This window comes from Nycticebus coucang, chromosome 11 (assembly GCF_027406575.1).
Source record: "Nycticebus coucang isolate mNycCou1 chromosome 11, mNycCou1.pri, whole genome shotgun sequence".
Classification (NCBI taxonomy): Eukaryota; Metazoa; Chordata; class Mammalia; order Primates; family Lorisidae; genus Nycticebus; species Nycticebus coucang.
Window position 1 is genome coordinate 89,895,955 of NC_069790.1, and position 23,664 is coordinate 89,919,618.

The 23,664-nt window shown below is 36.7% G+C and overlaps 1 protein-coding gene across 2 annotated transcripts in view; it reads left to right on the forward strand.

The window, feature by feature from the left end:
• Positions 1-11,326: 11,326 nt before the first annotated feature.
• The window catches only part of ANKRD7 (ankyrin repeat domain 7), a 28,085-nt gene continuing 15,747 nt past the window's right edge, over positions 11,327-23,664 (forward strand). Inside the window, exon 1 of one of the 2 annotated variants that reach the window (XM_053553501.1) lies at positions 11,327-11,426. In XM_053553501.1, coding sequence (XP_053409476.1) covers positions 11,398-11,426 — 29 coding nt within the window. In that variant the 5' untranslated portion in view covers positions 11,327-11,397. Of the gene's footprint in view, positions 11,427-18,685; positions 18,892-23,664 lie in introns of those variants that run through there. The other variant, XM_053553500.1, reaches the window with a different exon arrangement.

Consider the following 23,664-nt stretch of genomic DNA (forward strand, 5'->3'; position numbering starts at 1 on the left):
TGTAAGAAATTATCAGTATGTGGCATGGACTTATTGGTCTTCATGAACCGATGCTGCCTCCTAGTGGTCACTGCTTCTTTTCTACCCATCAACAAATTTAAAAATAGATTTTGGAGTTTTGTCAGGGACATTTGTCAAACCACTGATACATGCCAGGCATTGTGCTTGACATTGTGGATATGCCAGAGAACAATATTAGTGAGTTCTTGTCTTTGTGAAGCTTGTGTCTATCTGTATCTTTCTTAACCTAATCATCTTGACTCAGAGATTTACTGTGCAAGGTCATGAATTATTACATCAGATTATTTCAGTATTCCAGGATACATAGTATAATTTAGGGGGTCTGGATTCATTCAAAGAAACTAGAAATGGTCTTTTTAAATGGATATCATTCATATCAATCATTTTCTTAATTTTTTTTGTTTTAATGTTTCAAAGTGTGTATATTGCATAATTCTGAGGATAAAGACAAAATAGAACTTCCCCAGATGAGTTTTCCACCATTAATTAACAGTATGCCTTCTGCTGCCCATGGGGCTAATTTGGGGAATGGAAGAGTTGAGAACTGTTCTGTAAGAGGTCTTGCAGCTCTCTTGGTTTTAGCATTAATTTTTTAAAATCAAATTTTAATTTTTTAAAATCAAATTTTTGTGTTACTTTTGCCCTTTTCAACTTTTTATACATGTTGTACATTTCTTATTTTTTTAAATCATTTTATTTTATAGAGTATTACTTTCTAGAGTACTCTAAATCTGTAGCACAGATCAGGTATTGCTACAAGATGATTGCTATCAAGATGATGTCATTGTTCTCTACTATGTTACAGCTCTTTCCCTCTGCTCAATGTTTGATTATACACTAGACATTTTGGTTTTAGGGTTTTTCTCTCATATACGGGCTTCACAAATGTTATATAATTAAAATTATATCAAATTATTATTACATTTGACATATATAAAAAAACAATCCAGGAGTAGGGGTAGGCAAATGAGAGATGTCTCTAGGGAATACAACACATTGTATCATGCATTCAGAGCTAGTGTGTATGTTGGGACATGGGAACAGGCACAGGTATAATTTCTATTTGATAAGAGAATGTGCACAAGATATGTTTCACCTAATTGGCTTTATATCAAGAAAATAAGATAATAAACTAGGGTATAGAAAACTTGTTAACTGATAACAGATTGCCAGAAAATGCCCCATTGTGGCTTGTATAGCACTGCTGTCCCCAACCTCCAGCTGCCGTGATCCTATACCAACCATGACCTGGTAAGAACCTGACCCACAGCAGGAGGTGAGCAGCACGTGACTCAACTTCATTTGTATTTACAGCCTCTCTCAATCACTGGCATTGCTGCCTGAGTTCTGTCTTTTGTCACATCAGTGGCCACATTAGATTCTCATAGGAATGAGAAGCCTACTGAAAACTGCATGTGGGGGCTCTAGATTATGTGCTCCTTAGAATCTAATGCCTGATGATCTGGGGTGGAGAGGTAATGCACTTGAATCATCCCAAACCAACTGCTCCCATGTATGCAAAAATTTGTTTTCCATGAAAACCAGTCCCTAGTGCCAAAAAGGTTGGGGACCACTAGCATAACATTTTTAAGTAAATGACCTGAAAGAGGTCACGATGATAGTTTTTAAAATTGTATTTTTATTAGTATTTAGATCTCTCAATCTGATTTGGGTAAACTGTAATGTATTTGTACAGAAAAGGGCCGGAGACACTTTGAGTACATAGCAGGTATGTTTTTTTTAAAGGAAATTGCTAATTGGCTTCCCAGGCTAAGCCAGTATAGCATGGCAGGGAAGGGTGCAGGCTCTGGAATCAGACTTAGATTGTAGTTTTAGAATATTAATTTCAAGTCTTCATTGCTCCAGTGACAATGAGACAATAGTACCTGCCTGCTTGTGGTGTCAAGGTTAAGATACTAAGTGCTCAGTACATTGCCTGGAACATCTTAACTTGTCAAAATTAATAATAGCTAACATTTATCCTAACATCAAATGGTGAACTGCAACTTATTTATTGTGGCCTAGGAAAAGTATTCAAAAGTAATTAATAGCATTTCCTGATAAAGTTCTTTGATGGAAAAAAAGAGAAAAACTAGTAAAATTCTGGACAGACCTAGATGTTTATTGGAAATAGAAGTATCTTTCTTTGTGCAAAGGGTAATGGGATATTTTGATCACATTTTTAAAATTAAAAACTTTGATCAAATGAAACACCAGAGGAAGAGAGAAAGTACAGAAAAAAGCAGCTGAAATCAAAGTGATTAAAATCATAAGACGATTAGAGATCATTTTGGTGTGAAAAGATAAATGGGAAAATGAGAATATGCCAGAAGTCTGAAATGAAGAATGGGTAAAAATTGCATATTTAATTTTGTATATTAAAACTAAATCTCCTATGAAGATTAGGAGGGTAATTTGGAGTGAATGAAATTCTCCATCGAAGAATGAATAATAAGCCTTCAAATTCTCCATTGAAGAATGAATAAGTAATACTTCATTTCCTGATTATTTACTACATGACAACCATAACAGATGACACGCCCAGTAAAATGAAGATGGCATGTAGAAGTGTCCAGTGCACTGCAGAGTACAAATACATCTATGTACAGAGATGTGAATGGGCCTGGGGGAGAGTCTCCATGGACATGGATGGACTTTGTTGCCAGGCCTGTAAGGACAGTAAGGAATTAAATAGATGGTTAGGGAAACTTCGAATTGATAGACAGGAAGGCAGGAATGAACTAGATGTAATTGAGTAATACATTGAGTAATAAAGAGTAGAATTAACTTTTTCTACCATAAATGCTCAAATCTTGTATGTTCCAAAGAAAAGGACCCATCCTTGACCAGCTTCTGGGAGAAAACCTCTGAGCCCTTGTAATATCTTGCCTGATAAAAGTGCCTTTGTATGCCTGAGACTGTGGGCCATGCTATATCAGTTTAAGCTCTGGGGAACTAGAGATTCAGTAGTTAAGGTCAGTTAGGTGGAAGCTACATGACTCTTTGACTAAACCCTGCTAAATACCCTAAACACCAAGGCTTGAGTGAGCTTTTCTTCTTGTGAACACGTTGAGGTGTCAAACATCATTACTGGGAGAATTAGGTGTTGACTGTGCAGCTTCCCTGGGAGAGGATAACTGGAAGTTTGTGCCTGGTTTCCCCTGGAATTCATCTGATGTACCTTTTCCCTTTACTTACTTGAACAGGTGTCCTTTAATTATAATAAACTGTAACGGGGAGCATAGCAGCCTTTCTGAGTCCTGTGAATCCAAGTATATCATTAAAACCTGGTATGGTCTTGGGGATTCCCCCAGCTCACCATTCAGATAAATTTTCCATTGAAAATTATGATAGAAGGGAAAAGATAGTCTCCAATACTAGTTTAAATTTCATATCTCATTCTTAGAGCAGCAACATGTTTTTGCTCATGAGATTAAACATGTAGATGTGTTGGAGGAACATTAATTCCGTGGCATTGCACAGAACTAGTAGCATGAAGGAGAAGCTGGAGGCAGACTATTTCAAATCAGGAGGCTATTCCAGTAATTAAACCATGAGATGACACATTTTCTGTTCAGCTTTTCAGATATGATATAGGCTGGATACAGTAATGAGTTTCAAAATATGTTCATAAATTCATAGAAATTATAATATTTTGTAGTGGTTATGTTAATCCTAAAGTTGGCGCTAATGAAGGAAAACAACTAAGCAACACTCTGTTCAAGAAAAAATCAGAGGCCCACTGACAGACACTGTGGTACCAAGCGCTAGAACTTTGAAGGAACCAAAGATTAATAAGATACCAGTCTTTGCCTTCTAAAAACTCTAGGGTAGGGTACGATCGCCTCCCTGCCAAGTAAACACTGACATGGTGAAGGTATGTATTGAGTGAAATAAGAGCCCTATGGTTCAAGATCAACAGGAGGCTTGACTGCCTGGCAAATAGGTTTATAAGCAATTTTATTTTATTTTTTTAGCAATTTTAATTATAATAAATGTGTTATTGTTAATGTAGGCATTTTGCCTTTGGCACGGGGCAAGTAGTGAGAAATAAGAATTTAACAAAAACTGGATATTTTAGTCTGACAGAAGTGTCCAAATTGTAGATGAGAGATCTAATGACCCCAAACAATCATCTGGAAATGTTTTCCTACATGCCAACAGATAAGTAATGAAATGTAATCAATAGCTTTAAGTGAACCCGTGTATCTTAGTACCTTGTAAGCAACATGTATTTCAGAATGCCAAATATAAACAATCTAACCATCACTTTGAATCGCGGTGTAGAGAAAGAAAGAAGTGCGATAGTCACGGGAAGTCTCTATGTGCACATCATCTTAGCATTGTACAGCCTTTGGAGGTAGTAATGGTTTCAGAGCCATAAAATAAAAATCAGTGGCTTCTCTGGACCTCTATAGAGGCACAGCTGGCTGAACTTAAAATTCCTCAGGTGAAAAACCTATCAGCCTCACATAGCATCTTTGAGGAAGTTTTAATATTGGTTTTCCAGACCAATGTTCATATGGCATCTTCAGGGTCTGTAATGTTACTATTATATTAGGTTGAAATTCTACGTAAACTATAAGTTAGCGGTCTCTATCAAGTTGAAATTGATTTAACATTTTGTTTATGTTTTTATCTATTTAAATGGAGAGAGCAAGGCCAGCAATCTCAGGACCATGTAATTAATTGTCAAATCACTAATGAATTTTTACATAATATTTAAAGATAAACTGCCATATTTTTAACATACATTTTATTTCTCCTTGGAATTCAAATTTTATTGATTGATAAAGCACAATGTACTTTCCAGTAATTTTTCCCTTAAGTGTTTGAATTTATACTTTTTTCCTGTGTTAAGTCCCTTTTCAGGTGTGTGTTTCACTGCTTCTCGTTGCCATACGGAATGTGAGGCAAAAGGAAATATGTGTATTCTTATATGCACTTATCAAAATATCCTCCTTCCTATTTTGAATGAAGTTGAAAAAGTCATCTCTACAATAAAAAATGACTAAATGTTGCATTATAAATTGAAGTTCTATTCCTTTGATTACAAGAAATGAGGGAAAATAACTTTGCAAGTATGTGTTATGAATGTAAAACTGAACAAAATCATAACAAGTTTTGAATGAGAGAGACATCAGAGGTTAGCTATTTCATCTTCTCTTTGCTAAGAAAGTAAAGACTAGCAAGGCCACATGACTTAAACCCTAGTGAAGAGAAGATCTGAATCCTGATTCCTCACTCAGGTTAGCGATTGCTAGGCTACTCCAGCCTAGCATGACTATTAAAAGATCCTATTTTAAGATTACTTTATATGCACTAGTATAAACAGAGAAAAACAATGTATTTTCTACTATTATTATTCCATTCTTTAAACTTTTTGTCATCTTCTGCTAATGGTGGGAAGAGTCATTGAATGTGACACTCTGACCAAAGCCAACTGTCTCTCCTAAGAACAATATAGAACTCTAGTTCCAGGAGTAGGAAAATCACAGCTTTCTCTTCAAGCCAAAAACTAACTTCCAGATTGCCGATTGCACAGGCATCCTAATACAGAACCTGCTGAATTATGAGCTTTGTCCAACTCTTAGCATGATTCAAGGCCACGAGAGACTCTCAGCCTTTGTCTTATGGCCCTGAAAGCCGTGGTCCTGGATTTAAGTAATTTCAGCGGCATTCCTCACTTAATTCTCCTAAAATTTCATCTTTCTTTTCTTCCCTTGATACAACTTTCCACTTAGTTTCATCTTTAGCCCATCCAGGCAATCCAAATTTGGTTGCAATTAATTCCTATTTTCTAGGACCTCTCCATATAGCTGGGGCCTGTTTTCTTATGTCTTGATTACCTTAAACTCTATTAGACATTCTAGTGACAGGTGAGAGGCTGAGGTATTCTCACATGGAAGCATTTTGGGGAACAACCTAAGCTCATGAACCTGTCTCCTTTCCCAATCATTTGAATAACTCAATGCAACTCATGTTCTCAGACACCTCTAGGTATGTTCTGCCCAGCCAATTTAGCACAGGGAGATGAGTGACTGAGGGCTATACCATGCAGCTGAATGCTCTGGAACAAAAATCATCCTATCTTCTGTTTCAGTGAGAATACTGAAAACTTCTAAAGGGAGTTTCCTCCAAATCAACTCTATAACTACCATTGTTTTCTGTCCTCCCTTCCTCCTACACTTCACTATTCTTGCTTTGCAAAATTTATCTACAAGTTCTATGGCCTTGATTCCTCCTCACTTGGATTCATTTTGTTCCTTATCCAATGCTACTTCTTTCTTCTTAATTTAGTAGTTATACCTTGCATCTATAATTCCTCCTTCTCCATCTGCTCCGTTCCTTTCCCTTTGCATATGAACATAATCAGAAACAAATGTAAGATAATATTTTCCTTTGATCTGTGTTGTCCTAAACTATTACCCCATGACTTCCCCCACCTCTGCATTTTCTCTAAAGGACAGTCTTGCTACTCAGAGTCCAGTCTGTGGACCATAAGCAGTAGCATCATCCAGGAACTTGTTAGAGATGCAAAGTCTTGGTGTTCAATCCAGAGCTACCAAACCAGAATTTACATTTTAATAAAATTCCCTAGGTCATTCACATGAATATTAAAGTTTGAGAAGCATTGATCTAGCTTATTGTCTGCCTAAATTTTTCTTTGTCTTATTCTATCTATTTAGGATTCTGGCTTTGAGTCCTTCCCTATCAGTGTACAAAAACTGCCACCTTAAGTCACTAGGGATATAGAAGACTTGAACAATATTTTCAACCATCTTGACTTCATTGACCTTTATAAAGCATTCCATCCTAAGACATCAGAATGTAAATTCTTTTTAAAAGTTTAGTGAAAAGATTTAACTCTAAAGCCACAAAGCAAGAAGTTCCAAGAAGATTAATCTAAAAAAAATTAATCTTAAAAGGCAGGTTTTAAATTTTGTAAGATATATGCTTAGGTGATTACAGAATTATGGGGCATTCTGAATACTAATGTAATGTAAGAGAGAAACATAAAACCGTATTTTAAAGCTAACACGGTTTTCACATTTCCTTTGCAGAAGATACTATTAGCTCTAATCCCATATCACATGAGAGTAAAGACTGAGGGGAAGTCCTCATATACAAAATTAATAGAGTATGATTATTCAAGCTTTAGATTTAAGGTCTTTAAATAGATCAATGGTTACTTAATATTATAGGAATTACTATCCATGTAAGGAAAGAAGAAAAACGGGACTAAAAATCAAGTAAGTAGGATATTTGTGTTTTAAATGTGGAATTTCTGTATCATGGTTTTATAACTCTGAATACTAAAGTTAGCTATGTCTTCTGAGTGCAAGGGGAAGTACACCTTTTCTTAGAGCTGTATAAAAAGTGAAAGGTCATCTGCCAGACAGACCATTGTATACTCTGATGGAAATCTCATCAAAATTCTCTTCCTTTTATGATTCTATGGTGACAGATAATTTTGTCTAGAAAATAAATCATAAATTTTGATTTCAAACATCTATTATGTGTCTACATAGATTATAAGATATAGATGTCCAATATCCTATCTTTTTTCTTTATATGTTTTATATGTACAATATCTTTTCTGAATGAATTTTCCCTCTTACTGAACTTTAAGAATATCTTCATAGTCTCCTAGCTGTAGCTGTTCTGTTTGGTTGTATTCTAATTCTTTTTTTTTTTTTTTTGCAGTTTTTGGCTGGGGCTCGGGCTGGGCTTGAACCGAACCCGCCACCTCAGTCATATGGGGCCGGTGCCCTATTCCTTTGAGCCACAGGCACCGCCCTGTATTCTAATTCTTTTACCCTCCCTGTCGTTTCTCTATGTTTAGTTCTATCAACATTTTGAAAGTTTCAATATTATAGACATATTTCTGTTAATTATTACACTTTAAAAATGTCCATTTTTTCTGAGCGCCTAGTCATGTCTTAAAGATGATGTACAATTATGGGGATAGATGATTGTACATCATCTTAAAGATGATGTACAATTGATGTGGAAGAAAAGCAAGAAAACAGCTTTTAAAAGAAAAAAATAATTACCTTTGAGGAAAGCCCTGGACTTTAACTGATAGTTTAGAAAGAGTTTTAATTATCTTCAGGCAAGAATTTATTTTCTAGTTTGAGATGGCTTTACAGGGTGACCATAAAATTCATTTGCAATTTAAAATTGCACTTGAACTTCATGGCTATCCTGTATTTTTCATCTACTAGAATAAAAAGGTATATAAAATTATTTGTAATTTCAAATTGTCACATAACTCAACTGACAGATTTCAAATAGCTTATAATTTTTTATGTAAGTCTGAGAAATAGTCATTAGTTGTTAAAGTTGGTTTGGGTATATTCTGAAAAAATATTTAGAATAATGAGTATCAAATTGGACCAAATAATGATAACATTCATCTATATTACATAATCTAATACAAAGAGCACAGGTTTGGGGTTAGCCATATTTGAGATCAAACTCACGTTCTTTTCTTTAAGAATTTTCTTTTTAATAGCTGGGCATTGTGGCGGGCGCCTGTAGTCCCAGCTACTTGGGAGGCTGAGGCAAGAGAATCACTTAAGCCCAGGAGTTGGAGGTTGCTGTGAGCTGTGTGATGCCATGGCACTCTACCGAGGGCCATAAAGTGAGACTCTGTCTCTACAAAAAAAAAAAAAAAAAAAAAAAGAATTTTCTTTTTATAGAGCTCGGGTGAGGATTAAATGACATTATATATATATGTATAAATATGTATATATATGTATATATAATATATATCCTTTGAAATGTTACATTTCTTCCTTTTACAAAATATGGTATCCACTTAATTAGATTATTACTGACAAATGTCAGTTTTGGAGAATTAATCTTATTTGTTTTTTTTTTTAATTTATTTTTTATTTTTAATTTCAGTGTGCTTGTTCATCTTTGTTTGAAGTACTCCTTTTTTGTTGATTTTCTTCTTTCTCCTGCGGTGCTGGCTGTTTTTGATGTTGTTAGTAGAGACTGGGTCTTACTCTGGCTGACTGCTGCTCATATGGGTTTTGAAACTCTGAGCTCAGGCAATCCACCCGCCTCGGCCTCCCACAGCACTGGGACTACAGGCGTGAGCCACCACGCCCAGCCAATCTTATTTGTTATATTTTGAAATGCTAGTTTCAAGACATCAAAATGATCTCTTGTTAAGAAAAAATAATTCAGTTTAATTATTAGTAGTATGTCATTTATATAAATGGAATTATAAATGGTGTAATATGTCTATATAAATTCAATTATAAATGGTGTGGGTTGCTTTGGTTTGTTAAGAAACTAAAGAAACATAATTGTGTGAATTCAGATTCCTAGAAAGGGAAAATAGAAACAAACAAGCATCCGCATATTCTATAGGGCAATGGGGGAGTGTCACACATAGCTGCTAAGTAGAAAGCCGAAAATAAACATACTCACCACGGAGATGGATGAGGGAACAGACACTGAAGGACTGAATTCTTTGAGGTGAAATTTTTATGGTAACAATTATCAAGGATAAAGAGAAATGGAGAAAGAGAGAGAGGTACAGAGAGAAAGAAAGAGGTAAAGAGAGAAAGAGAGAGAGGAATGGGGGAAAGAAGGAGGGGTAGGGAGGAAAGCATGATAGGACAGACCAATTAAGTGTGAGTTATGCAAAGAAGAAAAATATGAGAATAATAAAGTATATGAAGTTACATGTTGGAGACTTTTTCATAAATATTTATAATTAAATTCATGCATATTATTTTAAAATTATGTATAAACAGTATTATAATAAAGAATTTAATTTTGTATTTATAAATTAAGTCATGCAGTTAGGTGAATATACCTGACAGCTGTAGATTATTTGGGAGAGAGAGGGAAAAAAAAGAGAGAAAATCTGATACTATTAATACTTTTCTCTCCATTTTGGAAATGGATTGATAATCAGATTTGTAAAGAATTACATATGGTTTGAAGAGATATAGTTGATGATTAAATGACATGAGTTAAAAATTGTTGAGAAATTGTGATCTGAAATCTCCAAATAATTTCACAGTTAGAAGATAACAGAGACATATTGTGTTCTTTCTTATTTATGACATATTTTCTCAACATAACTCAATTGAACTTATACATCATGAACACCAAAGGGAATATAAATGTATGCTATAATTTTAGAAATTCAAAAATATGAATTGCTAGGTTTATTATGCAGATTGGATTACTTGTAATATTCCATGTTAATGCCTTCCAAATGCTAGACATTATTCTAGATACTCCAGGAAATCTATGAATATGGTTCCTGATATCAAGTATCTTATAAAAATATGGGAGATATAAAATGGGATATACAAATAACTATAATACAAAAAATTCTGAGAATAAGAGTTTTAGAATGTGGTTATCAAAAGCTACTGCTTTTAGAATTATTTTAGCAAATTATTTTTAGCAAGGAATTAATATTTTACGTTCTGCATTGGGATGAAGAATTTTTAATATACTTTAAAGAATGATTCAGGAAGTACAATCAAATTCCTCTATCATATTGGTTTGGGAAAGAGAATTTAAATTCATCTTATAGAATAATCACATTTCTAATGTATTGTTCAGTCCAAGTATAGAACCAGTGATGGAGACAGAGAAAAAGTTATTGCTCTCCTAAAAATATATACACTATATAATTTGGGAACTAAAAGGTACCAAAGAGATTCCATGATTATTGCAGTAATTAATTATATTAATTTAAAAATCACAGAGGCACAGTCTACGAGCCTGGTGTTTAAGGTGGTCTCACCAACCAGTGAATTCACCAGATTGGCATTCTACTTGGACAAACTTTTCTATGAGTAACCAATAAAACTAGATGAAGTGTCAATTTTCTGTCCTGAGATCTTGGATTTAAGTACTATCTCTGGTTTTCCACATAAGAGGGTTTGGAGGAGGAGCAGGATCACAGGATCTGTGTTTGAAGATCAACCATAAGGCGCAAAGTACCCAAGCAACAATTTTGACTCCCTGTTACCAGCTCTGTAGGGTTATCTAAGTTAAAATCTTCTCCTCCTCCAGGAATAGCTGCTGCTTCTTTTACGTACTTTTTATACTCTCATGAAAAACAACACTCTTGAGTGTAAAAATAAAGCTAAAATGCAACTCAGGCGGGGAAAAAGACTTTGTGTGAAAGTCCTGAGGTCACAAATGGTTTGGTTCTTTCCAGGAACTGAAAGCCATTTGGCCTGGAAGGAGCGAGAATGAGCAGGGCAGAAGGATTTAAAGATGTACATTCCATATAAATCATGCAGAGAAGCTTGAAGGACTTGATAAGGATGTTTTATTTTTCTCCATGTAGGAAAAATGTGGAGTTTTTAGTGAGGAGAGTGACACAGTATGATTCATGTTTTGAAAGAAATACCCAGGTAAGAATTATCTAAAAGTTTTCTTCTCTCAGTTAGGCACAGCCTGGTCCTAAAAGATAAGCAGACATCCAGTGCCCGATAAATTATCTGAAAAATACCCCAAGCCAGTTCTATCTGCTCTGTGTTCTTTTGGAGCCATGTGTTACATGGCTTGCGGTCACTGGTTCATGTCATGTCAGCATAAGCATTTATACTTTGACTTGTAGGAGGTGAAGCTCTATTGGAGAGTTTTTGTCAAGGTTTTTATAGAGTAAACGCTGGCAGCAGTGCAGAGGATGGGCCAGAGTGGTTAGTGAAATTTGAGGCTCAGCGAGCATGTAGATGTCTTTTATAACAGTTTAAGGAAAAAATAAGAATCTGGGCTAAGGCAAGAGACGTGGGAGACAACGGTACAAATACAAGAGCTGAGGGGGAGGGTAAACTGTTTAAAAGTGGAAGGCAATAACCCTTCTAGATGTCGGTATATCTCTCACTCAAATGCGGATCTCCTGGGCTCTGGGTCCTGTAAGAGAGAGGTATCATTTCCCCAAAGAGGGAACAGAAGCCTGTTGAAAAAAGGTTTAAGAAAGAATGGGAGGAAACAAAACAAGAGAAAATCATTCCATACGACTCTGTCAAGGAATTTTTGTGTTATGAAGAACATGAGACATGAGCAATAGTTGGAGGTTTTGTTTTCTAAGCATTAAAAAATTATAAAACCCAGTATATTGTGCAAAGGAATAAAATAATCCTGTTGGGGTTAGAAAAGGGAGAATTTGTGGAAAATATTTTTTGCAGTTAAAAGGTTTGATTTGTTTCCCAAAGACTGGTCCATGTAGGAGCAGGGATACTTCATCTGTAGTAACAGGAAGCAGGAACAACGGTTGGACAAGGGGCAGGCGAGAGGGTCAGTGGCCTGGAAGCTTGTGCAAGTTCCCTCTGCTTGCTTTTCTCTTCAGTGAATTACACAGTGAAGTCATATGAGGAGGAGGCAGGTAGATAGAGAAGGTAAGAAATAGTGATCTACAAGGATGGGAATGTAAATAGACCAAGGAACTATCATTATAGACAAGCAATGTTTAAAATCAGTAGAGAAAACTCACAAAATGTGTGTGCATCAGACATTTTCAATGACTAATGTAGCAACTAACAATATCGTAAACGGAACTTTGAAAGATCTAACGCGATAGCCATTATTCAGAAATGCTTTACTTTGAAGAGAAAGAGATACACCTTTAACTGGCACTTAGCACTAAGACATTTACTTTTTTCAGCCAAACTGAGCAGAAATAGTCAAGAATTGTTTATAGCTGGCAGGAACCTAAGAGATGGGAGTAAATGTCCAATAGATTTCAATTCACTTTTGATGGATAAACAAATGAACGAATGAATAAATGCCCTTGTATAACTCACTATTTTTAAAAAAGTTTATAAGGAAAAGTAATAATTTTGATATAAGAATACCATCTTGTAATTTTTCATCATTAATTTTCAATTTTCTTAAATAGGGCCCAAATCTAATCTTTTTACAAATCTATAGGGTACAGTAAAAATATATTCTTTAATTTGGAAAAGAAATGACCTATTTTCAATTAATTCAAAGAAACTATTATAAAAAAAAGAGATATGATCTTTAAATAAGATTTCTGTTTCTGTGGTTCTCAAGACTAGTCCCTCCCCTCCCTCCCTTCCTTCCTTCTCTTTATTTCTCTTTCTCTCTCTCAAGACAAGGCCTCACAGCTAAAGGTAGCTCCTTTACAGTAAAGTTTTAGGAGAATTTTATATACAAATATTAATTTTAATTGTAGTAATAAGAAAACTGATGAGTAGAAAGGACAGAAAAATAGAAACCATAAACATAAGAAACAATCACTTATCACTTTAAACCCATAAAATTCTAAATTCATTTAGGATTTTTTTCATAAGTCTTGCCTTATCCTCTAATAGTTGATTTCAATTATTATTCTTTATAAGTTTTCTTTTTTTGTCTTCTATACTTTTCAGAATAGACATACCATATTGAGTATTGAAATCAAGCTCTAATTTTTAGTTCTCACCATTTTCCATCAGGCAAATACTTCCATCACTAATTTTAAGCCTCCAATAGTCCCAGAATATTTAGCAATTGAACCTTAGGAATGGTATGAATCAACTTCAGCTCACCACTGTTTGGATGATGTTTAAAATGAAGGTATAGAAACTTTTTAAAAGGTCACAGTAATCCAGGAAAGAGACGAAGAGACTGAATTAAGGTAGTAGAAATAGGAAGGACAGGGTCCAAATATGAGATAGAAGATAACTCCTTGAGAAAATAATCTTTCCACATGTCTTTATATGCCTTACGTGTTTGTTGGACTGTTGTGTTCTGATGGCTTCTTCTGTTGGGTAGAGGGGATAATTGCCCTAAAATATATTAGATATTTTCTGCCTTGCCTTGCCTTGGCATTGGCCTTGCCCTCTTTTCTTCTCTCCTCTCCTCTCCTTTCCTTTCCTTCTTTCCTTTCTTTCCTCCTCTCCTCTCCTCACCTCTCCTCTCCTCTCCTTTTCTCTCCTCTCCCCTCCCCTCCCCTCCTCTCCTCTCGTCTCCTCTCTCCCTCTCTCTCTTTCTTTCTTTCTTTCTACAAGAATCTCACTCTGTTTCAGGGGCTAGATTGTAGTGGTATCATCATTACTTACTGTAGCCTCAAGTACCTAGGCTCCAGTGATTCTCCTGTCTTGTACTCTTAATATAATTAAAGATTATTGGTACATATCACAAAATCTGGCTAATTTTTCTATTTTTTGTAGAAACAAAGTCTTGCTCTTGCTTAGGCTGGTCTTGAACTCCTGAGCTTAAGTGTTTATCCTGCCTTAGCCCCACAGAGTGGTAGGTTTAGAAGCATGAGTCACTCAGCCCAGCCTGGATATTTTCCTTACTAATCATCCAAATAAAAGTCTCATTCTGGAATAGGATATGGAGGATTGAGTTGTGACACTTTATTACACAGTAGAGATAATTCAATAGTCTCTTGCTCCTAGACTCAGGAGATTCTAAGACATATACTAGGACATGTTCTTTAAATTACATTGATAGAATTACAATAACTGAACACCTTTATTTGTGTATAGTCATGTAATGCTTAACAATAGTGACACATAATGGGAAATGCATCTTTACACAGCTTCATTGTTGTGCAAACATTACAGAGTGCACTTACACAAACCTAGATGGCATAAGTCTACCCCACACCTAGGCTTTATAATATAGCTTGCTATTCCTAGAGTACAAACCTGGGCAGCATGTTACTATACTGAATACTACAATCAATTACAACATAATGGTAAGTATTTATGTGTCTAAACATACTTAAAAATAGAATAGGAACAGTTAAAACATATAAAAGTTAAAACAGTATAAAAGATAAAAAATGGTCCACTTGTATAGGGCACTTACCATAAATGGAGCTTGCAGGATGGGAAGTTGCTTTAGGTGAGTCAGTGAGTGAGTGGTGAACAAATGTGAAGGCCTCTAGGACATTACTGTACACTACTATAGACTTTATAAACCTTGTACACTTAGGCCTCTAGGACATTACTGTACACCGCCATAGACTTTATAAACCTTATACACTTAGGCCTCTAGGACATTACTGTACTCTACTGTAGACTTTATAAACATTGTACACACAGGCCTCTAGGACATTACTGTACTCTACTGTAGACTTTATAAACCTTGTACACTTAGGCCTCTAGGACATTACTGTACACCACCATAGACTTTATAAACCTTGTATATTTAGGCCTCTAGGACATTACTGTACTCTACTGTAGACTTTATAACATTGTACACTTAGGCCTCTAGGACATTACTGTACTCTACTGTAGACTTTATAACATTGTACACTTAAGGCCTCTAGGACATTACTGTACTCTACTGTAGACTTTATAAACATTGTACATGTAGGCCTCTAGGACATTACTGTACTCTACTGTAGACTTTATAAACCTTGTACACTTAAGCCTCTAGGACATTACTGTACTCTACTGTAGACTTTATAAACCTTGTATATTTAGGCTACACTAAATTTATAGAAAAATACTTTTCTTTCTTCAGTTATAAATTAACTTTAGTTTACTGTAACTTTTTTACTTTATAAAAGTTAATTCTGTAGTCTCATTCCAATCTGGCACTCTGTTTTCTATTAAATACCACAACCTGGTTTTCCCCTACACTGTACCAAAGAATTCGAAAGGCAAATAGGTGAAGAGGCTATTATTCATTTATCCATTTATTTGGCAAACATTTGCTGAGCACTTAACATGTCAAGCCCTGTCCTGATCATTGAGAAGTAGTATGCAATAAAGCACATAAAAACAGCTACCTTATTGTAGCTTGTTTTATGGTGGCAGGACCACAAATCCAGGAAAAGGGAGAAACCAGGTCAGGGACCCTGAGATAGGAACATGTCTAATGTGCTGGGAACAAAGACATCACTATAGTTGAAGCAATGTGAATTTGGGAAAGAGGAAGTACTTGAGGTCAGGGAAGTAAAAGTTGGAGATATGGGGAAATTGCATTCATACACTGTATAAGGTCATGTGGATTATTGGGAAATCATTGGAGAAATTTTAGCAGAAAAATGATGTCATCTGAAGATACTTTCTGAATCATTCAGGTGGCTGCTTGAGAATAATACATCAAGGGTAGAACAGTGTCGAAGGGCAGAACCATGAAGATCAGTCAGGATTCTACTATAAAATATTAAAGTAAGGTAATACAAATGAAAAAAGATGATGTTGGCTTGGATTACACTAATAGTAGTGGTTATGCATGTATTTTGGAAATACAGTAGAACCTCCAAAGCTGACCACATCCATACATTAAACACTTCCTTAAGTTGACTTGATTTTCATAGACTGGACATGAACCAACCACTTGTATGTATCAGTACAGTAGGTTCCTAATGTTGACACCTCCGTATGTTGAACTGTTTCTTACAGTCCTTTAGGTGGTAAACTTAAGTTACAGAGGTTCTGCTGTAGTGTAGAAAAGAATTTGCTAACTGATTAGATGTGGCCTTTGAGCAAGTGAAAAGTAAAGTATGTCATCAAGCCTTTTGACCTGAGCAACTGGAAGAATAGTTCCAGTTCCAATACTTGTTCTCAAGTATGACACTGAGAGAGTGGAACATCAAGGGTCAGTTTAGACATGTTAAGTGTGAGATGCCTGAAAACTGTATAATATAAACAACAAAATGCAGGTGTTAAATAGGCAACTGGATGTGCCAGTCTGGAGTTCAGGAGAAGGATCAAACTGGAGCTCTTAATTTGGGAGTCAATAGCATATAAATGGCATGTAAAGGCCTGGGACTGAATGAGATCACCAGAGGTGAATACGGATAGGGTGAAAAATAAAATAAATTCTGGATATATTTTGCAGTTACAGTTCACAGGATTTTCTGGCAGTATAGGTATAAACTAAACTATTGATAAATATAAGTGTAAAAGGTAAGATTTAAGAGTGTCTCCAAGGATTTGGAAAAAAATAGATCTGTTGATGGAGTGATCGTGGGGTTCTCCAATATTGGAGATAAAGAGGAGTCAACAAACTAGACCGAAAAAAAAAAAAATGGATAGAAAGGTAGGAATCAAACAGGCAAGTGTGATATCTTGGAAGCCAAGTGAATAAAACATTTCAAGGATCAAGTAATGGTCACCTGTGTCAAATGCTGCTTTATTAGCCTGAAAATTCAGAAATAGCAATTTAATTTTGTGTGATAGAGATCATGGCCAATTTTGCTTAAAAGCAGTGTTAGTTGAGGGATGGGAGCAAAAAGATGATGATGGAAAGTGCTTTCAGGGAGAATAAAGGAAGAAAAATTACAGACAGATTATAAAATAATAGACAAATTCTTGTAATGAATTTGCCAAAAGAAGAGAAAATGAGACAAAGGATGCAGGAGGAATTGTGGTCAATATACATGTTTGATTTTTTAGGATGGAACAAATATTAAGATGTATTTATGCAAATAAGAATTAGTTAACAGAGAGGCAAACTTTAAAGATATATGAGGAAACAGAGAAGAAGGGTTTCCTGAACAATGTCCTTAGATAGGCTAGAGAGGATGGGGTCTAGTTCCATGTAAGAGTGGTGGCTGGCTTTTGCTAGGAAACTGCATATATTATATTACCTATATGAACTGGCAAGGTGCAGATAAGAGGACAGATATCTTAGGAGTCTGTAGAATTTTCTTCTGATTGTCTCTCTTTGTCAATAGATCAGAAAGGGCATTAAACCAAGAAGGTTTACAGAGAAAGAAGGTAGGAAATGGTCAAGGAAAGTGAGAGTGTGAATGGACCAGGAAAATATCAAAAGATTACTGGGAAAAATAACAGACTACTTGAGGTGGATTTTCATAAAATGGAAATGAAAGATGACAGCATGGTTGTGTTTTTGCCCTTGCTCACATTCAGTGGCTTTGGGCAGAAAAAAAGAGTTTAGATTTAACTAGGGATTTAGTTTAGGAGATAAGGAAGAAATGGAAGGAGGGCAAATTAATTGAAAGTATATGCATGGGAGTGATTAAAAGGATTGACCATGGGATTTAATCTAGCTGAGTAGGGAAGTGAGGATACAGCATAGGGTGGTTATGGTTAGGGAAAGGTGATTAGGATCAGTGGACTTATACTTGCAGTGAGTTCGATTTCCAAAGGACTTATGGAGTTTTGTGACTAGATGAAGTGAACTGCAGTGTAAGAGGTGGCGTTCAAAAACTAAGATTGAAATTGAGATAATGGAGGTAGTGAGGTTAGTGTTAATGATGACTTGTAGTGTGTGACCAGGGTGGTGAGAGCTGGCAGTAGGCTGGAGGCAAGATCACAGGAGGAGATTTTTGACATCACAAGGAAGGTCAATCCTAGTTTGCAGGAGTTCAAACCATTAGCTCTATCCTTGGTGAAGGGGCTATTTACAAGAAAGCTAGTAAGTTTCTATTCAAAGGCTCAGGATCTAATCGGAAGAGTATTAGCGTGTCATTCAGGCCAAGGTCGTGGATGAGAATTCAAGTCTTGGGAGTCCCTGGGACCAGGTCACATCCATGGCTGCTCCGGGCCCACCCAGCGCTCAGCGGGTGTGGGGTTGGCGGGGTAAGGGAGCCCAGCCTACTTCTGGTCTCTGCACCTGTCGTTAGTCAGGGATTCGAGGGGTCACCAACCACGTGCCTGAGGCTGAGAAGCTGGACGGGCGGTTAGGAGCCCCAGAAGCGTCCTGGTTCCACCTGAGGACTGCAGCCTGCGAGGCCATGAAGAAGCTTTTCCGCTTCTGGAGGAGGAGGGATGAATCCTCCAGCCCCCACTCCTCCGACCTGCCCATGGGCTTGGGCTACCACCTTCAAGACAAAGATTTGAAGAAACTTCATAAAGCCGCTTTAGCAGGGGATCTGGAGAAGCTGACCAAGTACCTCCAGGTCAAGAAACAAGATGTGAACCTGCGGGACAAGGAATACAGGTGACCAGAGCTGAAGAGCCGGGGTGGGGAAGCTGGGACTTCGCTGCGCCCGCCGGGATACCGGCCACGCTGGGCTGCTGGACGCTGGTTATCACTGTGGGTTTTCCAGAGCAGAGAGAGAGAGGTCACAGCTGGCAGAAAGCCACACTCCAACTCTGGTCTTCTTATTTAATTATTTTTTAAAGTGCTTACCTATGTGTTTGAGGGCATTTTCGTTTTTCCTGATTCTGTCGCCTCCTCCCACCACCTTAATCTCCGCCAGCCCAACATTCTTTCCCCATCTTCATATGTTATTTTTGTCCCAGCTGTGTAAAATTTACTATTTTACTAATGGAAGAACAGGAGGAGAGCAGGGGCGACCACCCAGAACAGTTATTAAGATTTTAAGACTTCAAAATACTAAAACAAGTAACTTAAAAAAAAAAGACAAAAGAAACTAAGTAAAGCATCAGAAGAACGGAGAAGCAAGAATCCAATGGACTGAATTCTAATCTGAAGGCACTAGATGAGCTAATACAGGGGGGTCGGGGAATGAGGGAGCAGGGAGGGGGAGAGAGGGGGGGATGGGGGTTCACGGTGTGTGACACACCTCTTGGGGGACTTCAGCTAACAAATGCAATCAGTGCAACATAATTCTTTGTACCCTCAATGAAAAGGAAGGAAGGGAGGAAGGAAGGAAGGAAGGAAGGAAGGAAGGAAGGAAGGAAGGAAGGAAGGAAGGAAGGAAGGAAGGAAGGAAAGAAGGAATCATTCATGGAAAAAGAAAGAAACCTACTGACTTTGTTAATATTTAACAAACTTATTTGGACAGAAGATAATTTTTTTCCTCTTTGCGGCACATTCTTTACCACCAGTTTTCTTAGCTCTGAATTCATCTTCTCAATAAGTACATGCTGCCAATATATGTAACAACTGTATAAAGGAGGCAGAGTGTTAAATTCTGGGTAATATGGGGAATAAGCTACACAGTCGATTTACTAGCCATGTTCATTACCATTGAACTAGTCAAGTCACAAAGGTTCTTCATAGCCCAAAGGAGCATTGATATAATGCAATTAGCTGCATAGCTTCTGTTATAACACTGACTTTACTTTATTTATGTTTAGTTATCGGAGACTTTGAGAATTTCCAGACTCAGAGTCGCTGTTGAGCTGGGCTTGACAGAGTGTCTTTCATGTAGCCGAATACTAAATCAGCTCTGTAACAAGTACCATTTATAGATCTGTCTTGGCACACTTGAGAGCACAGTGGCTTCTTCAAAACTGGCATTTGAACTAATTGGTGAATCAAAACTTAAACTGCCAAAAAATATGCAACGTTTATGGTGAGCAGTAGCACATATCGTGCCACCCACATATTGTTTATACTCATCTGCTTCAGGTTGTCCCATAAATCCTTTAAGCTATCATCACTATTTTTCATTTTTTTTGTTTTTACTTCTCTGCCTGAATTATTTCCATGAACCTGTCTTTGCATTAACTTCTGCTTGATTTAATTTGCTTGATTTAATTCGAAGTTGAATCCACTAGGAGGGCATTTTTTGGTGAGGTTATTGTGTTCAACTCCATGATTTCTGTGCGGTGCTTTTTAATATATTCTGTCTCTGCTGGAATGTTCACTGTGAAAGTACTCACCTACAACTAGGACTTTACAACACAGACAATGTACCCCCATATTAATCTGAAATCTTTTTTAAAAAGGAATTTTTACTTTGTTTCAGCATATTCTCTTGAATTCTAAGAGTTATTTTCAATTCTCTATAAGGTAAATCATATAATTTCATTTTATTAGGGCTGATTTCTGGAGATTTATCATGGGTTACCTTGGAAGATAATTATTTGGTTTTTCATTTTCCATGACTCTTCATATTGGTGTCTGTGCACCAAACAAGGAAGGAATCTCTTGAATGGATTAGCCACAGAAGGGAGAAGGTCCCACCAATACACCTGTCCTGAGCTTCCAGGAGCTTGTATCTTCCCCAGGGAGAAGCTGACTGCTGTGGTGTTTTGTCTGCTTGTTTTGTGTTGGGCAGGGGGAGAATCAGTAGCATCTATCAGTCCAGGTTGTCATCTCCATTCTCCCCCAGGTGTTTGGACTGTTCTGGACTTGTCAGAGCTTCAGGACTGGAGAGAAAGACGCTGGTTCTCTGAGCAGCAAAGAACAGTTGAGGCCCTAGACACACAGAGCAGTTGGGGCACTAGACACACAGATCAACTCTTTTCTCTAATGGGGGATGTTGAGAGTTGAGAGTTTTCATGTGATTGCTTTTTGCTGAACAGAGGGTAGATCAATGGTATCTACCACTTCAAGCTCCTACCTCTGTTTTTTGTCTGGGCAACTAGATTGTGCTGAACATTATTAGTGCTTCAAGACTGGCAAGAATCTCTGGGAAGCCAGAGCTCCCAGCAATAAAAGGAATGAATTACTGATATATGCAACAATGTGGATGAATCTCAAAAGCGTTATGCTAGTTGAAAGAAACTAGACACAAAAGAGTCCATTTATATGGAATACTACTACTGCTACTATACTTTAAAGGTTAAAGGTTAAAGTATAGTAGCAGAAAGCAAATTAGTGGCTATCAGCAGTTTTAGGTGCAGAGAACAGGGAATGACTGTAAAGGCTCATGAGGGAACTTTTAAAGGTAATGGAAATATTCTTTATCATGATTATAGTAGGGGTTATATGACTGTATATGGGTCAAAACTCACAAAATTGTCCATTTAAATGTTATACATATGTATAGATGATACCTCAATAAAGCTAAATAAAAAAGTCTAAAATTGTATATTTTTATTTGAATATTTTCATGGGGGGAAAGGAGGGAGACTGAAAATTATAGAGAGAGAAGTTCTGCAAGGATTTGTACTAAAGTTAAGTTTGGTATTTCTGAAAAGAGATAAAGTTTGACTAGGGCAAAGTGGGTAGATTGAGATGGTCATTGGGTGATTATGCCATTTGAATTTTTTTTTTTTTACCTTTTAAACAATTTCATTTTAATACTGGAAGTTGAACCACTTAAACTTGAATGTTTAAAAGTATAAGTAAGCTATTTACTTTGACCAAATATCAAACCTTTGCCGCCTGTGTTGTTTTTTTTTTTTTTTTTTTATTGTTGGGGATTCATTGAGGGTACAATAAGCCAGTTACACTGATTGCAATTGTTAGGTAAAGTCCCTCTTGCAATCATGTCTTGCCCCCATAAAATGTGACACACACTAAGGCCCCACCCTCCTCCCTCCATCCCTCTTTCTGCTTCCCCCCCCATAACCTTAATTGTCATTAATTGTCCTCATATCAAGATTGAGTACATAGGATTCATGCTTCTCCATTTTTGTGATGCTTTACTAAGAATAATGTCTTCCACTTCCATCCAGGTTAATACGAAGGATGTAAAGTCTCCATTTTTTTTAATGGCTGAATAGTATTCCATGGTATACATATACCACAGCTTGTTAATCCATTCCTGGGTTGGTGGGCATTTAGGCTGTTTCCACATTTTGGCAATGGTAAATTGAGCTGCAATAAACAGTCTAGTACAAGTGTCCTTATGATAAAAGGATTTTTTTCCTTCTGGGTAGATGCCCAGTAATGGGATTGCAGGATCGAATGGGAGATCTAGGTTGAGTGCTTTGAGGTTTCTCCATACTTCCTTCCAGAAAGGTTGTACTAGTTTGCAGTCCCACCAGCAGTGTAAAAGTGTTCCCTTCTCTCCACATCCACGCCAGCATCTGCAGTTTTGAGATTTTGTGATGTGGGCCATTCTCACTGGGGTTAGATGATATCTCAGGGTTGTTTTGATTTGCATTTCTCTAATATATAGAGATGATGAACATTTTTTCATGTGTTTGTTAGCCATTCGTCTGTTGTCTTTAGAGAAAGTTCTATTCATGTCTCTTGCCCATTGATATAAGGGATTGTTGGCTTTTTTCATGTGGATTAATTTGAGTTCTCTATAGATCCTGGTTATCAAGCTTTTGTCTGACTGAAAATATGCAAATATCCTTTCCCATTGTGTAGGTTGTCTCTTTGCTTTGGTTATTGTCTCCTTAGCTGTACAGAAGCTTTTCAGTTTAATGAAGTCCCATTTGTTTATTTTTGTTGTTGTTGCCATGGCCAAGGCAGTCTTCTTCATGAAGTCTTCCCCCAGGCCAATATCTTCCAGTGTTTTTCCTATGCTTTCTTTGAGGATTTTTATTGTTTCATGCCTTAAATTTAAGTCCTTTATCCATCTTGAATCAATTTTTGTGAGTGGGGAAAGGTGTGGGTCCAGTTTCAGTCTTTTACATGTAGACATCCAGTTCTCCCAACACCATTTATTGAATAGGGAGTCTTTCCCCCAAGGTAAGTTCTTGTTTGGTTTATCAAAGATTAGGTGGTTGTAAGATGTTAGTTTCATTTCTTGGTGTTCAATTCGATTCCAAGTGTCTATGTGTCTGTTTTTGTGCCAGTACCATGCTGTCTTGAGCACTATGGCTTTGTAGTACAGACTAAAATCTGGTATGCTGATGCCCCCAGCTTTATTTTTGTTACAGAGAACTGCCTTAGCTATACGGGGTTTTTTCCGGTTCCATACAAAACGCAGAATCATTTTTTCAAAATCTTGAAAGTACGATGTAGGTACTTTGATAGGAATGGCATTGAATAGGTAGATTGCTTTGGGAAGTATAGACATTTTAACAATGTTGATTCTTCCCATCCATGAGCATGGTATGTTCTTCCATTTGTTAATATCCTCTGCTATTTCCTTTCTGAGGATTTCATAGTTTTCTT